Below are 14,291 nucleotides of genomic sequence, written 5' to 3' on the forward strand. Positions count from 1 at the left end.
AAAGTAGATAAGGAGTGTAGAATTTTCAAAGAAAAATGGACCACGTCCTATTTATTTACAGAGACGCACGGAAAACCTTCGTGCTTGGTGTGTTTGCAACAAGTTTCGGTATTGAAGGAATATAATATTCGACGCCACTACGAGACTCATCACAGCGAAAAATATGACGGCTTGCAAGGACAACTGAGAAGAGATAAGATTAACGAATTGCTGGCAGGTCTGAGGAAACAGCAGTCAACTTTCATCCAGAGCCGAGAAGTCAGTGAAGCAGCGGTAAAAGCCAGCTACCTAATTGCTAGCAAAATAGCATTAGCATCGAAGCCGTATTCCGACGGTGACTTTGTTAAACGATGCATGATGAAGGCGGCTGAACTTGTATGTCCCGAGAAGCGACAAGCTTTTGCCAATATTAGCCTGACGAGGAATACTATAGCAGAGAGGATTTCGGAACTATCGGCAGATTTAGACAGTCAATTGAAACAGAGAGTTAAGTCATTTATTGCATTTTCCGTGGCAATTGACGAGAGCACTGACATCACAGACGTGGCCCAACTGGCCATATTTATTCGAGGAGTTGATGAGACATTGACTGTTACTGAAGAGTTTCTTGAGTTGGTGCCAATGATGGACACCACAACAGCCGAGGACATTTTTGGCGCTGTCGTTGCTGCATTGGACAGAGTTGGAGTGGACTGGTCCCGCGCTGTCAGCCTGGCTACAGACGGCGCGCCATCCATGGTCGGAAAGAAAGCAGGTGTCGCGACAAAGTTCAAAGACAAAGTACAAGCCCTTAATGGAGGAGATCGTTTCTGGACATTTCACTGTATTTTGCACCAGGAGGCATTGTGTTGCAAGTCGCTGAAAATGGACCACGTCATGGATGTGGTTGTTCGCACTGTAAATTTCATCCGGTCCAGAGGTCTGAACCATCGTCAGTTTGACAAACTTCTCAGCGACAGCAACATTACCCACAGCCTGCCATACCACACTGAAGTGAGATGGTTAAGCCGAGGCGCTGTGCTGAGGCATTTCTTTGATCTACGAGAGAAAATCGGACAGTTCATGGAGAAAAAACGAAAACCGGTGTTGGAATTACAATCTCAGGAATGGCTACGGGACCTTGCATTCTTGGTTGATATTACTGAACACTTGAACAATCTGAACAAAATGTTGCAAGGCCGCAAAAAAGTTGTCACACAGTTTTCTGACAACATACATGCATTTAAGTTGAAGCTGACTTTGTGGGAGATGCAACTGGCAAATGGCAACCCTGCTCATTCCCCCTGTCTGAGAGATGTGTGTGTGACCAGACCTGATGCGGACATGAAACGGTACAAAGACAAAATTGCAGGACTACTGCGGGAGTTTGAGAAACGTTTTCAGGTATTTTGTGAACTTGAGACAGAATTTTCAGTTTTTCGCTCACCTTTCACAGTTAAAGCTTCTGATCTGCCGGTCGAAATTCAGCTAGAGATAATTGATTTGCAGTGTGATGCAGATTTGAAGGGCAAATTTGCCTCTGTAGGTCTGGACAGATTTTATCAGTATCTACTACCAGGGTACCCCAAATTAACAGCCCTGGCTGCTAAAATTTTGTGCATGTTTGGGACAACCTACCTTTGTGAACAAATTTTCTCAGTGATGAATATCAATAAAACAAAAATGCGTTCAAGGCTCACAAACAAGCACTTAAATGACATTCTGAAAGTGACAGCTAGTCAGGACATGACACCTGGTGTTGATGCACTTGTACAGGCCAAAAGATGCCAAGTTTCAGGAACAAATACAAGTCCAGACTAGACTAACACCTTTAAAATGCTGCCTTAGATACTGTTTGCATTGAAAGAATACAGCTCTGTGAAGATGAATCCTTACTGTGGTGATTTAAAAAATGTGCACTTTAATGTTAGTCAGCAGCTTCAAAACAAAAGTTGTGTGATGGAATTCTACTGTTCATACAACTCCATAAATTTTCAGTATGTATTGTATGTGTATGTATGTTTCATGTATGAAGTTTACAGATTTACAGGACAGGCGAACACTTTCTTCATTACACATTTAAAATCACTCTCCTTAGTTTGTAAGGTGTACGCAGGGATTACATTTAGATTTTATATGCGTATGTGTAAGTGGTTTAAAAATTCCTTTCTTTAAAAGTCTCATTTAATCTTAAAGTGCATTACTATATTTTTCAGTACCAATTAAAGTTTTGTGCCTTTGTACAATCAGTGGGATCAGTTGCAATGCATATTTGTGAATGATAAAAGTAAATTGCACATTTGTCTAAGGAAATATGAGGTGTTTCATGAAATGTTTTGTAAAAGGATAGTTCATTAAATTTCAATATTTTCCTAATGTTCTTGTGCTTCTTTACACCAAAACAAAGGAAAGACATGATATTTTGGTTATTTATAGCAGAGTATGGTATAATTTTAATGGTCCGGCCCACTTGACATCTCCCTAGGCCGTATGTGGCCCACGATGCGAAATGAGTTTGACACCCCTGCTTTATACATTGCTAATGTGGTAAATGACTATTCTAGCTGCAAATGTCTGGTTTTTGGTACAATATCTACATAGGTGTATAGAGGCCTATTTCCAGCAACTATCACTCCAGTGTTCTAATGGTACAATGTGTTTGCTCATTGGCTCAGAAGGCTAATTGATGATTAGAAAACCCTTGTGCAATCATGTTCACACATCTGAAAACAGATTAGCTCGTTACAGAAGCTACAAAACTGACCTTCCTTTGAGCAGATTGAGTTTCTGGAGCATCACATTTGTGGGGTCAATTAAACGCTCAAAATGGCCAGAAAAAGAGAACTTTCAGCTGAAAGTCGATAGTTTATTCTTGTTCTTAGAAATGAAGGCTATTCCACAAAATTGTTTGGGTGACCCCAAACTTTTGAACGGTAGTAGTGTATATATAAAATCTGTGTATATTTATATATATATATAATATATATATATATATATATATATATATATATATATATATATATATATATATTATATGTGTGTGTGCATATATATATATATATATATATATATATATATATATATATATATATATACATACATATATATATATATATATATATATATATATTATGTGTGTGTGTGTGTGCATATATATATATATATATATATATATATATATATATATATATATATATATATACAGTTGCAAGAAAAAGTATGTGAACCCTTTGGGATTACTTGGATTTCTGCATAAATTGGTCATAAATTGTGTTTTGTTCTTCATCGAAGCCGCAACGATAGACAAACATAGTCTGCTTAAACTAATACCGCACTAAAACTTATAGGTGTTCATCTTTTTATTGAACACAACATGTAAACATTCACAGTGCAGGGTGGGAAAAAGTAAGTGAATTCCTAGGCTAATGACTTCTCCAAGAACTGATTGGAGCCAGGACTCAGACAACATTGAGTCTAATCAATGTGAAGAGATCATATGTGTTGGTTAAAGCTGCCCTGCCCTATAAAAAACACACACCTGTGATAAGTGTGCTGTTCTCAAGAAACATTGCCTGATGTGAACCATGCCTAGCACAAAAGAGCTCACAGAAGATCTACAATCAAGAATTGTTAACTTGCATAAAGCTGGAAAGGGTTACAAAAGTATCTCTAAAAGCCTTGATGTCCATGTGTCCACAGTAAGACAGACTGTCTAAAAATGGAGAAAGTTCAGCACTGTGGCTACTCTCCCTAGGCGTGGTCGACCTGTAAAGATGACTGTGAGAGCACAGTGCAGAATGCTCAGTGAGGTGAAGAGGAATCCTAGAGTGTCAGCTAAAGACTTACAGAAATCTCTGGCACATGCTGACATTATTGTTGACAAATCTACAATACGTTAAACATTGAACAAGAATGGAGTTCATGGGAGGACACCACCGAGGAAGCCACTGTTGTCCAAAAAAAACATTGCTGCGCGTTTGAAGTTTGCAAAAGAGCACCTGGAAGTTCCACAGCACTACTGGCAAAATATTCTGTGGACAGATGAAATTAGTTGTTTTGGAAGGAACACACAACGCTATGTGTGGAGGAAAAAAGGCACAGCACACCAACATCAAAACCTCATCCTAACTGAAATATGGTGGAGGTGGCATCATGGTTTGGGGCTGCTTTGCTGTGGACGGATTGCTTTCATCAATGGAAAAAGTAATTCCCAAGTTTAACAAGACATTTTGCAAGAACATTTAGAAGGAAAACATAGAAGTAAATCGACAACATTGCTGTTCATTTATGGTAAAGTAAATCTGTATAGCAGATATGGGCATATATGTATGAACAATATGATTTGCCTGAGTGACTGGACAGATTAAAAAAAAAGCTTTTCTTTTTAACTTGAGAGGTCCTGCAAGCCAGATTGTGGACGCTGGGGGGCTGGATCTGGCGTGTGGGCCATAGTAATTATTGACAGAAGCTTTTAATTGTATTCAGTTTTAATATTCCAATGTGCCTGCAGGCTTATGTGTCCACCTATTTGTTTACAGGAGACTACTACCATCAAGGTGCTCAACGTAAGCAAGAACTTTACGACAGCTGTGCTAAACTGGGCATACCATCCTCCAGAATCACCATCATAAACCACAAGTAAGCAGCTTTCCCACTGTCATTGTAGAAATACATCTACTTTTTGAACACACTTACTTGTATAAAAGGTAAACTGTTGTGAAGTTGTGAGTTGAATTTCATTCAGTATAATTTATCGAAAATTGTGCCAAAATTGCATATTAAATATTCCTTCCATCACTCCCATTCAAACATAAGTGCATGCTTGATGTTGTGAAAACATGTTTTTTATGTTTCTGGTGAGCTGCAGCTTCCATTGGCAATGTTTTTCAAAGAACCTTTAGGCTGCCTAAATATGACTATAGATTTATTTGCGAACGTCTGTGCAAGTGTAGATGAACTTCGACCTCCGAACTGTCTGCACTTGGAGTATAGCCCATTTTCCTCTTGTGTGTTCTGGTGTTTGAACACACATCTAATCAGCACTGCGAAATACAACCCTGCTCACTTTTGCCTCCTCTCAATCTCTCATTGCTTTCCTACTTCTCTTCAACCCCCACCCCCTCCAGCACTGTCTGCTTGCCAACTGTGGGCTATATTTTGGCAAATATCCGAGTACTGCTAATGTAGGTCATTCCACAATGTTTGTCTGTGTGTGTTTGTGTGCATGTGAGAGTATCTCTGCCTGTAAGAATGTATTTAAATGAATGTAGCCAAACGTTGGTATAATGTATTCGTTTTCGACAAGTAACAGTAAAGAAGTTACAGTAAAGAACATCATGGTGTTAGATTTGCACAATTCACCATGTCCAAAAAGGAGTAGGAAGAAGCTGATCTTATTTAATCCTGCCCCCTCTCCGTGGCTATTTTTGATAATTAATTTACACAATATGTTTCACATGTTGACACTTACAAAATGTTGTTTGCTTACTTTCTGTCATTAAAATTGTTATCATGCAATGTGCAAAAAGAAAGAAGGTATTAAAATGTATTGAAATTAAAGGCCTACTGAAACCCACTACTACCGACCACGCAGTCTGATAGTTTATATATCAATGATGAAATCTTAACATTATAACACATGCCAATACGGCCGGGTTAACTTATAAAGTGACATTTTAAATTTGCCGCTAAACTTCCGGTTCGAAACGCCTCTGAGGATGACGTATGCGTGTGACGTAGCCCGGCGAACACGGGTATGCCTTCCACATTGAAGCCGATACGAAAAAGCTCTGTTTTCATTTCATAATTCCACAGTATTCTGGACATCTGTGTTCGTGAATCTGTTTCAATCATGTTCATTGCATTATGGAGAAGGAAGCCGAGCAAGCAAAGAAGAAAGTTGTCGGTGCGAAATGGACGTATTTTTCGAACGTAGTCAGCCACAACAGTACACAGCCGGCGCTTCTTTGTTTACATTCCCGAAAGATGCAGTCAAGATGGAAGAACTCGGATAACAGAGACTCTAACCAGGAGGACTTTTGATTTGGATACACAGACGCCTGTAGAGAACTGGGACAACACAGACTCTTACCAGGATTACTTTGATTTGGATGACAAAGACGCAGACGTGCTACTGTGAGTATGCAGCTTTGGCTTTTTTTTGCGTATGTACGTAACTTTTTTTAAATATATAAGCTTTATGAACCTTGGGTTAGGTGAACGGTCTTTTGGGCTGAGTGATTGTGTGTGTTGATCATGTGTTTGAATTGTATTGGCGTGTTCTATGGAGCTAGGAGCTAGCAGAGGAGCTAGGAGCTAGCATAACACGTACCGTACCGTACGTGCGCGTCACGTACGTAACTTTTTAAAAATATATAAGCTTTATGAACCTTGGGTTAGGTGAACGGTCTTTTGGGCTGAGTGATTGTGTGTGTTGATCGGGTGTTTGAATTGTATTGGCGTGTTCTATGGAGCTAGGAGCTAGCAGAGGAGCTAGGAGCTAGCATAACAAACACGCAGGTGTTATTATGCAGGATTAATTTGTGGCATATTAAATATAAGCCTGGTTGTGTTGTGGCTAATAGAGTATATATATGTCTTGTGTTTATTTACTGTTGTAGTCATTCCCAGCTGAATATCAGGTACCGTGAGTATGCAGCCTTGGCTGCTAAACATTCGATAACTTGACCGTATGTGCGCGTCACGTACGTAACTTTTTTTAAATATATAAGCTTTATGAACCTTGGGTTAGGTGAACGGTCTTTTGGGCTGAGTGATTGTGTGTGTTGATCGGGTGTTTGAATTGTATTGGCGTGTTCTATGGAGCTAGGAGCTAGCAGAGGAGCTAGGAGCTAGCATAACAAACACGCAGGTGTTTTTATGCAGGATTAATTTGTGGCATATTAAATATAAGCCTGGTTGTGTTGTGGCTAATAGAGTATATATATGTCTTGTGTTTATTTACTGTTGTAGTCATTCCCAGCTGAATATCAGGTCACCCCCGGCTCTCACAGCATCTTCCCTATCTGAATAGCTTCAACTCCCCACTAGTCCTTCACTTGCACTTTACTCATCCACAAATCTTTCATCCTCGCTCAAATTAATGGGGAAATTGTCGCTTTCTCGGTCCGAATCTCTCTCACTTCATGCGGCCATCATTGTAAACAATAGGGAACTTTGCGTATATGTTCAACTGACTACGTCACGCTACTTCCGGTAGGTGCAAGCCTTTTTTTTATCAGATACCAAAAGTTGCAATCTTTATCGTCGTTGTTCTATACTAAATCCTTTCAGCAAAAATATGGCAATATCGCGAAATGATCAAGTATGACACATAGAATAGATCTGCTATCCCCGTTTAAATAAAAAAAATTCATTTCAGTAGGCCTTTAAATAGCAATAAGGAAATGGGAGTTAGATCAGTGACACTATTAACTTATGCATAGTTAAGGCAAAGGAAGAAATAAATATGTTAAAAATAAGCATAAAACAAGAAAAGTAATTTATACAAGATAAGTGATACAATGGTGATATATTTTATTTTCATGTTAAAAAAAAAAGTATAAAAATTAGTGCCGTCAAATCTTTTTTTTTAAAGCAAATTAATCTTACTTTTGAATTTGGATTAATCATGATTAATCACAAGTTGTAAATCACTTGTATGCTTTTAGTTTAATTAAAAAAGACCCTTATATTCGGACACAAATGCAATTTTTGAAATGTCATACAGGAAGTTTTTCTTAAATATAAGTAATTTATTTGTTCAAAACTTAGTAACAGTTTTATTTAAAGTACCATTAGGGTTTATTTTGAAGTGAAATTTGCCAGCAAGCACACCAGTTGGAGTTTGCCACTCTATTTTATAAAACACCACAAAGTTAGGCAGTGAGCACATATGAAGGAAACATCTTGTGAGACATCCATCCATTCATTTTCTACTGCTTCTCCCTTTCGGGGTTCAGGGGGTGCTGGATCCTATCCCAGTTTCACTCGGGCGGAAGGCGGTGTACACCCTGGACAAGTCGCCATCTCATCGCAGTCTGTCAATATTGATACATGTGACATTGATTGATTCATGCCTTTAAAGAAGTCAAGCTTTATTTAACTTTCACATCAAGTCGACTCCTGTGAGGTTTGGAAGTACAGTACTGGTATACTGTATTTAGTGGCGACATCTCTCTCTCAAAACTGTAGCTTGGAGCTGTAAGAAGACAAAATGTCAGACGACAGGTGTCCTGTTTAAAATAAATAGAATTTCCCCATGATTGCTGTTGAATAGGACAGCTGTGTTGACAGAATATGGGGCCCCGGTGCATTTTGGGGCCATTGTAATCAAGCTCGATGGGAACACGCTCTGTTGCCTCTCCACTCGGGCTAACTTGACCTTACCTTGGTCTGCTCCCGGCCACTGATTAAAACTGCTCGCTGCACAAATCTAACTGTGTCATCGCTCACAAATCTAACTGTGTCATCGCTTATCAGACTAAACCAAGATTTTGTTGTGTAACTTTAAAATTAAGAGCTTTAGTCACTGACTTCTGGCATCAAACAATTATCCAATTAAGTGACGAGATCCAAATGAGAGGCATGATTTATAATCTAGAATAACTTTGACGGACCGAGACGCGATGCAGCAGCAGCACCAAGGCACAAGCTAGTTAAAGTACCTCTCTGGTATCACTGCGCTGCTAAAAAATGTTTTTTCTGCGTTAGGGCTTAAAATAACAATATCCCTAATAGTTGGTTAATATTCAGGTCACAATATGTAAATAAAGTATTGTTTACGGGTTTTGGATGGCTATTTAGAGGGTTTTGTGGGCAGAATATAGAGCCCTCATGGACTCAATTGTTAGCGGACTATTTATTGACAATGTAGAATGCATAAAAAAAGAAAAACATATGTGTTTACATCTAACATAGAGATTGTGATTGATAGCCAGCACAACTCTTTCTCATTTTTGAATATTTCCAGTATGACTGATGCGCTGATATAGTCAGCTTGCAGAAGCGTTCCCGTCGTGACGTCGTCCGACCTCGAATGTACTGAAATTGCCCAAGACATTTGGAGCGAAATATTCAAAAACAAAACAAAAAAACAGTCGTTGAAATTGTGGCATTTTGTGATGTTTAGACGGTATTTTCGCATACTTTCCAGGATAGAAATACAATTGGATATGGTTTAATGGATGCAATAAAACACAATTAAGCATAAAAATTATCATGTTTTTCCATTCTACTGGTACTTTAAATGTAGAAAAATTAAAATCATAATATGACCCCTTTTAAGCTAGCGCAAGTCTGTCCGTGAGTTTACCAAAGTGCGGCTATCAATCACGTTTTTTCAATAAATTTTACTTACAAAAGAGCTTGTAGTACTATTGGTATATCGTGATAATTAATGCATGTTGATCACACATTTTAGCTGTGTCCCGCAAATTATTGTGAAGGGGGGATGAGTGCTGTGCTGATGTTCTCAACTTGAGAAGTAAAGAGACTTCAGGCTGTAAAAAAAAAAAGAGAGCGAGCCTCTCAAATTGCGACTGCTGTCCTGTTTGTACATTGATGTTACATCGATGATGTTGTTCATTACACAAGCAGATGAGATGTGTTGTCTGTGTATGGATTGTTCTTGTTAGCTTTATATTCATAGTTTAGTCGCTGTTTCATGTGGCTGTCTCGACTTTATTTAGTTCAGGGCAGGGCGGTCAAGTGTTTCGGGGATGAATGAGTGTCCCAAAGACATTATTTTCCCTGACAAATGTTCGTTCTTTTCACAGTGACAGCATTTCAGTCACATTTATGTCAATTTCAGTGATATTCTGCGGTCAACAGCGGATTCCGTTTTATTGGCCAGTTCTGCCTGCGGGTATACGTGAACGCGGAAATGATCCCTTACTTTGGTTTGTTGAGTGTAGTTATTACTGATTATTCATACTAGCACTGGTTCAAATAAAAAGTAGCAACCATGGTGGAACCCACACTTCTAGTAGACATTATGTTTTTTCACTCATTCTCTACTCATCCCCTCTGGAATTTGCATGCACGTTTCACGGCCAATAAATCATTTTTTAATTTTCTTTCTTGATTATTATATTTTCCTGATCTTACTAATCCATAATAAAAATGGGATTAATTGTCCAGCCATACTAGATCCATCCATCCATCCATCCATTTCCTACCGCTTGTCCCGTTCGGGGTCGCGGGGGCTGCTGGAGCCTATCTCAGCTGCATTCGTACTAGATATTAACATTAAATTAGCAAGTAGATTAATAGTTTTAACAAAATTATACAACCGTAAATAACGCAAATTAGTAGCCTTTGTAACAGGTTTTGAAATGGTTCTACTATCATTTACATACCAAATCATATCTCCTATACTTCTACTGTAGATCAGTGATTCTCAAACTGTGGTACTGGTGGTACATGGGCTCAATCTAGTGGTACAAGAAAGAATCAAATAAATATTGTAAGTTAATGTAATTCGTTATTTAAGTGCAGTGTTGTATTTTTCTATATTCAAACAGTGTCACTGTTCAAATTGTGTGTAATGTAACAGTGACCAAAAATATCAAAAGTTGTTAAATAGGCACTGCCTTGTTTTTAAAGAATACTTAGGCCTACTACGCTGCTGTATTTTAATGTTGGCCATATGGTGGCACTTGGAGAGGCAAGTTTTTTTCTGAGTTGGTACTTGGTGAAAAAAGTTTGAGAATCACTGCTGTAGAACAATATATGCTGAAGAAAACATCAAACATATTGGCTTTGTGTTATTAATAAAAAATCAAATGTGATATGTTATAATAATATATCTCATTATAATGAATTTTATTTTTAGATTATGTCCGGTGCCAATTAAAAAAAAATAATTGCTGGTCAAAAATGGCCGTGAGCCTCGGTTAGGACAGCCATGACTTACAGTTTAGTCTGTGTGTGCACTTTCATAGGCCCATGGTCCATGTGACCAGACTAAACAATCCCTATCTGACACACATACACACACAGAATCCCCTTACTGGGCTGGAGTTCAACCACTGCTCACAAAAGCCTGCAAGCAATTAGACATGCACAGCTACATGTGTTGGGTGTACAGGTTATTTTAGGACGTTGTATCGTGTTGCCATGGTGAATCCGATACTTGCTTGAGAAAAGGTCTTTAAGTCTTCTTTTTTTGTTCATTCCCAGCATCCTTCTCACTCTGAAGCAAAATCTCAAAGCAAATCTACATAAATCTAATACTGAAAATATAAGTCACAAAAACAAAACAAAGAAAACATGTAAGGGCCAGTTTTCCCAGAACTTGAAGGAGGTGTAGCCCAGTCCAGGAAAGAAACTATAAAATGTTCAGCCAAATTCATATAACAGTCATTGGCAAAGATGTGCCGGTTGGCCAATATGTAAGCAACAAACCCAAAATTAAAATGATTTGTTAATCTGCTTTGTTTTGAATGGACTAAATGCATTTAATTCCGTTGCAGTCCACAGTAGTGGATTCCCATCAACTATCTGGGAATTGCGGCCCCTCCCCCTTATTGACATTGCGACCCCTGCAAACCACCTTTTCCACCATAGCCTGACCCCTCACTGGAAGCCAAGAGATTTGTGACCTAATCCATCACTTCCCTCTGCTAGCTAAACTGTCCTGACTCATTGTTGGCCACAAAAGGAAGGGTGATGGCAGAGGACAGAGGACATGGCCCTGTAGCTACCCCCACTTCTTCATGCAAGTACATACACTATAACAAGGGTCGGGAACCCTTTTGGCTAAGAGAGCCATGAAAGCCAAATATTTTAAAATGTATTTCCCTGAGAGCCATATAATATTTTTTTAACAGTGAATATAACTAAATGCATGCATTTTTAAGTAAGACCAACATTTTTAGAGTATAATACGTCTCTCATTCTTTTTGATAACATTGTTATTCTGAAGCTAGCCAATAATAAATAAAATACTCCTTACCATTAATGCGACTTCTTGAACTGGTGCAGTAGAAAACGGATGGATGAATTAAAATGCATGAGAATGTTTTATATTTTGAACGTTATTTTTAACACTGTGATTACCAGCAGAATTATTCAGTACTTATCCTGTTAAGTAATGTCAGCTAAGATTTATCTGAGAGCCAGATGCAGTCATCAAAAGAGCCACATCTGGCTCTAGAGCCATAGGTTCCCTACCCCTGCACTATAATATCTCGATGTGCATGCATGTGCTGTCGTTTAAGCCTCCTTTGTCCCAATACAAAATAACTCAGTGAGTGTCGTTTGTTATGTCAACATAACTCAGATTTTGGTGAACCGGCTATGAAATGCACTGTTGATTATTGCTTCAGGAGATAACAATTACTAGTACAGTGGTGCCCCAACTTAAGAATGTTTTGAGATAAGAACTGTCTCTCGACTAATTGTTATAAATTAAGTTGGTTTAGCAAATGTCACAGTGAACCCGTAAGATCCTTCTCAAAATATCTGGTCCTACTCACTAGCAAACAAAATTATTTTATTTTCTGTTTATGAGAAGGAAGAAGGTGAGTGTGAAGGACAGTGCTTAGAAGGAGAAGCGGATGATATTCATTGAATTGAAGAAAATCATCAAAAACATGACCGAGCTTATCATTGCTAGTCTGCTCCATACTGAAGCATAATGAGTCTTAACACCAACCAAGGACGTTAAACTATTATCTAAACGGCAGACATTTATCCATGAAAATATGTAAAATCTGCTGATAGTATGTTTGACGGAGAAGCAGCTGGAAAGAGATACCGTTGAAGTCCACTATTATTACTTCAGAAAAACTGCAATTGTTGTTAGTAGTACAATTTATTGTATTGTTTTTATACAGTGTTATCTAAAAGTTTGTTTTTCATTTGAAAAAGCATCTTCCATGTTAAAATTATGCTATTTAGGGGGACCAAGCACCCATAAATTTTAATTCATTTCAATGGGAGACGCTGATTAGAGAAATAAGTGTTCTGAGACACTAACAGAACAAATGAAGCTTGTGAGTTAAGGTACTACTGTATGTTAAGTCCATACAACATATGGGGATATTTAATGTGCCTTCTGAAATCCACAGGCACAGTGTGGCAATGCATTAACAAAGACGCTCCATACTTCCTTGCATCCAAATTGTAGACTACACACTGTATAGGAGTCTTTAAATGGTGTAATTCGGTCGAGTAAAACCAGAGTTATGATCAATAATATCCTATAACTATATAACTACTTCTATAACTGCCTAATTCTTCTGTTTCTGTAAAATCTGTGCATTTGTTTTTTTATTTATACCTTTTATATTTGCATTCGTTATAGGAGGGGTTCATTACACACAATTTTATAGTATAAGAAAAATCTTACATTTTCCCTACTCAGATTTTACTGTAGGTCAGGGATGTTCAACTAATTTGTCATGGGGGCCACATTTGCAGATAGCTAAGGACTGGGGGGGACGGAGTTTGAAATGTGTATATTCCCTAGAACCAGTGTCCTCTATAGTAGACATTTGATTTTGGGGTGTTTTATATAGTCAGAATTACAAGAATGCTCTGTAATTCTGCAAAAAAAGCTTGTCAAAAATCATCTCAATGACAGCACTCTAGTGTTTTTAGGAAGCAGCTGTTTTTTTAACTAAACTCATGGGCCACCAGTTGAATAGCTCAGATGATGAAAAAGAGAGGGCCTAAAATGGAACCTTGAGAAACACTACTAGTATAACTACAAAGAAGTTCAACAAACCACTACTGCATCTGAAATAAACAAACTACAGCAACACCCATGTTACATAAATCACATTATGAAAATTGTAACTGCCAAAAAAAGAGAGGACTTAAAGGGGTGCCTTGAGGAATTCCTTGGTTATGTAAATCACGAGTTTGGACCCCAGTGTTCTATGTCTGCTAGCAAGGTTAAAATGTCAGTGCAAATATTTGCCAATGTGCTTACAATGGCCCAAGTTCCAGGAGCATGCTAGTATTTTTAGGAATTTGCCACAAAAATGTTTGTCTCCCAAGTTTTGAACTGAACTTGGGGGTGGTATGTTGTCATTCCTGGGCTGAATTTTGCCCCCAGGCCGCCAGTTGAATAGCACTGCTGTAGCTAGTTTGTTACAGTGGCCTAGTGGTTAGAGTGTCTGCCCTGAGATCGGTAGGTTGGATTTCAAATCCCAGCCGAGTCATACCAAAGACTATAAAAATGGGACCCATAACCTCCCTGCTTGGCACTCAGCAACAAAGGGTTGGAGTTGGGGGTTAAATCCCCAAAATGATTCCCGGGCGCGGCGCCGCTGCTGCCCACTGCTCCCCAAGGGGATGGGACA

At 38.5% G+C, this 14,291-nt stretch overlaps 1 protein-coding gene across 1 annotated transcript in view; it reads left to right on the top strand.

Annotated features, from left to right (window-relative positions):
- pigl (phosphatidylinositol glycan anchor biosynthesis, class L) overlaps positions 1-14,291 on the top strand; it is a 39,899-nt gene that overhangs the window by 3,742 nt on the left and 21,866 nt on the right. Inside the window, exon 2 of the mRNA XM_062048217.1 lies at positions 4,518-4,617. Coding sequence (XP_061904201.1) covers positions 4,518-4,617 — 100 coding nt within the window. The remainder of the gene's footprint in view (positions 1-4,517; positions 4,618-14,291) is intronic.

The sequence above is a fragment of the Entelurus aequoreus genome, linkage group LG05 (genome assembly GCF_033978785.1).
Source record: "Entelurus aequoreus isolate RoL-2023_Sb linkage group LG05, RoL_Eaeq_v1.1, whole genome shotgun sequence".
In the NCBI taxonomy this organism is placed as follows: Eukaryota; Metazoa; Chordata; class Actinopteri; order Syngnathiformes; family Syngnathidae; genus Entelurus; species Entelurus aequoreus.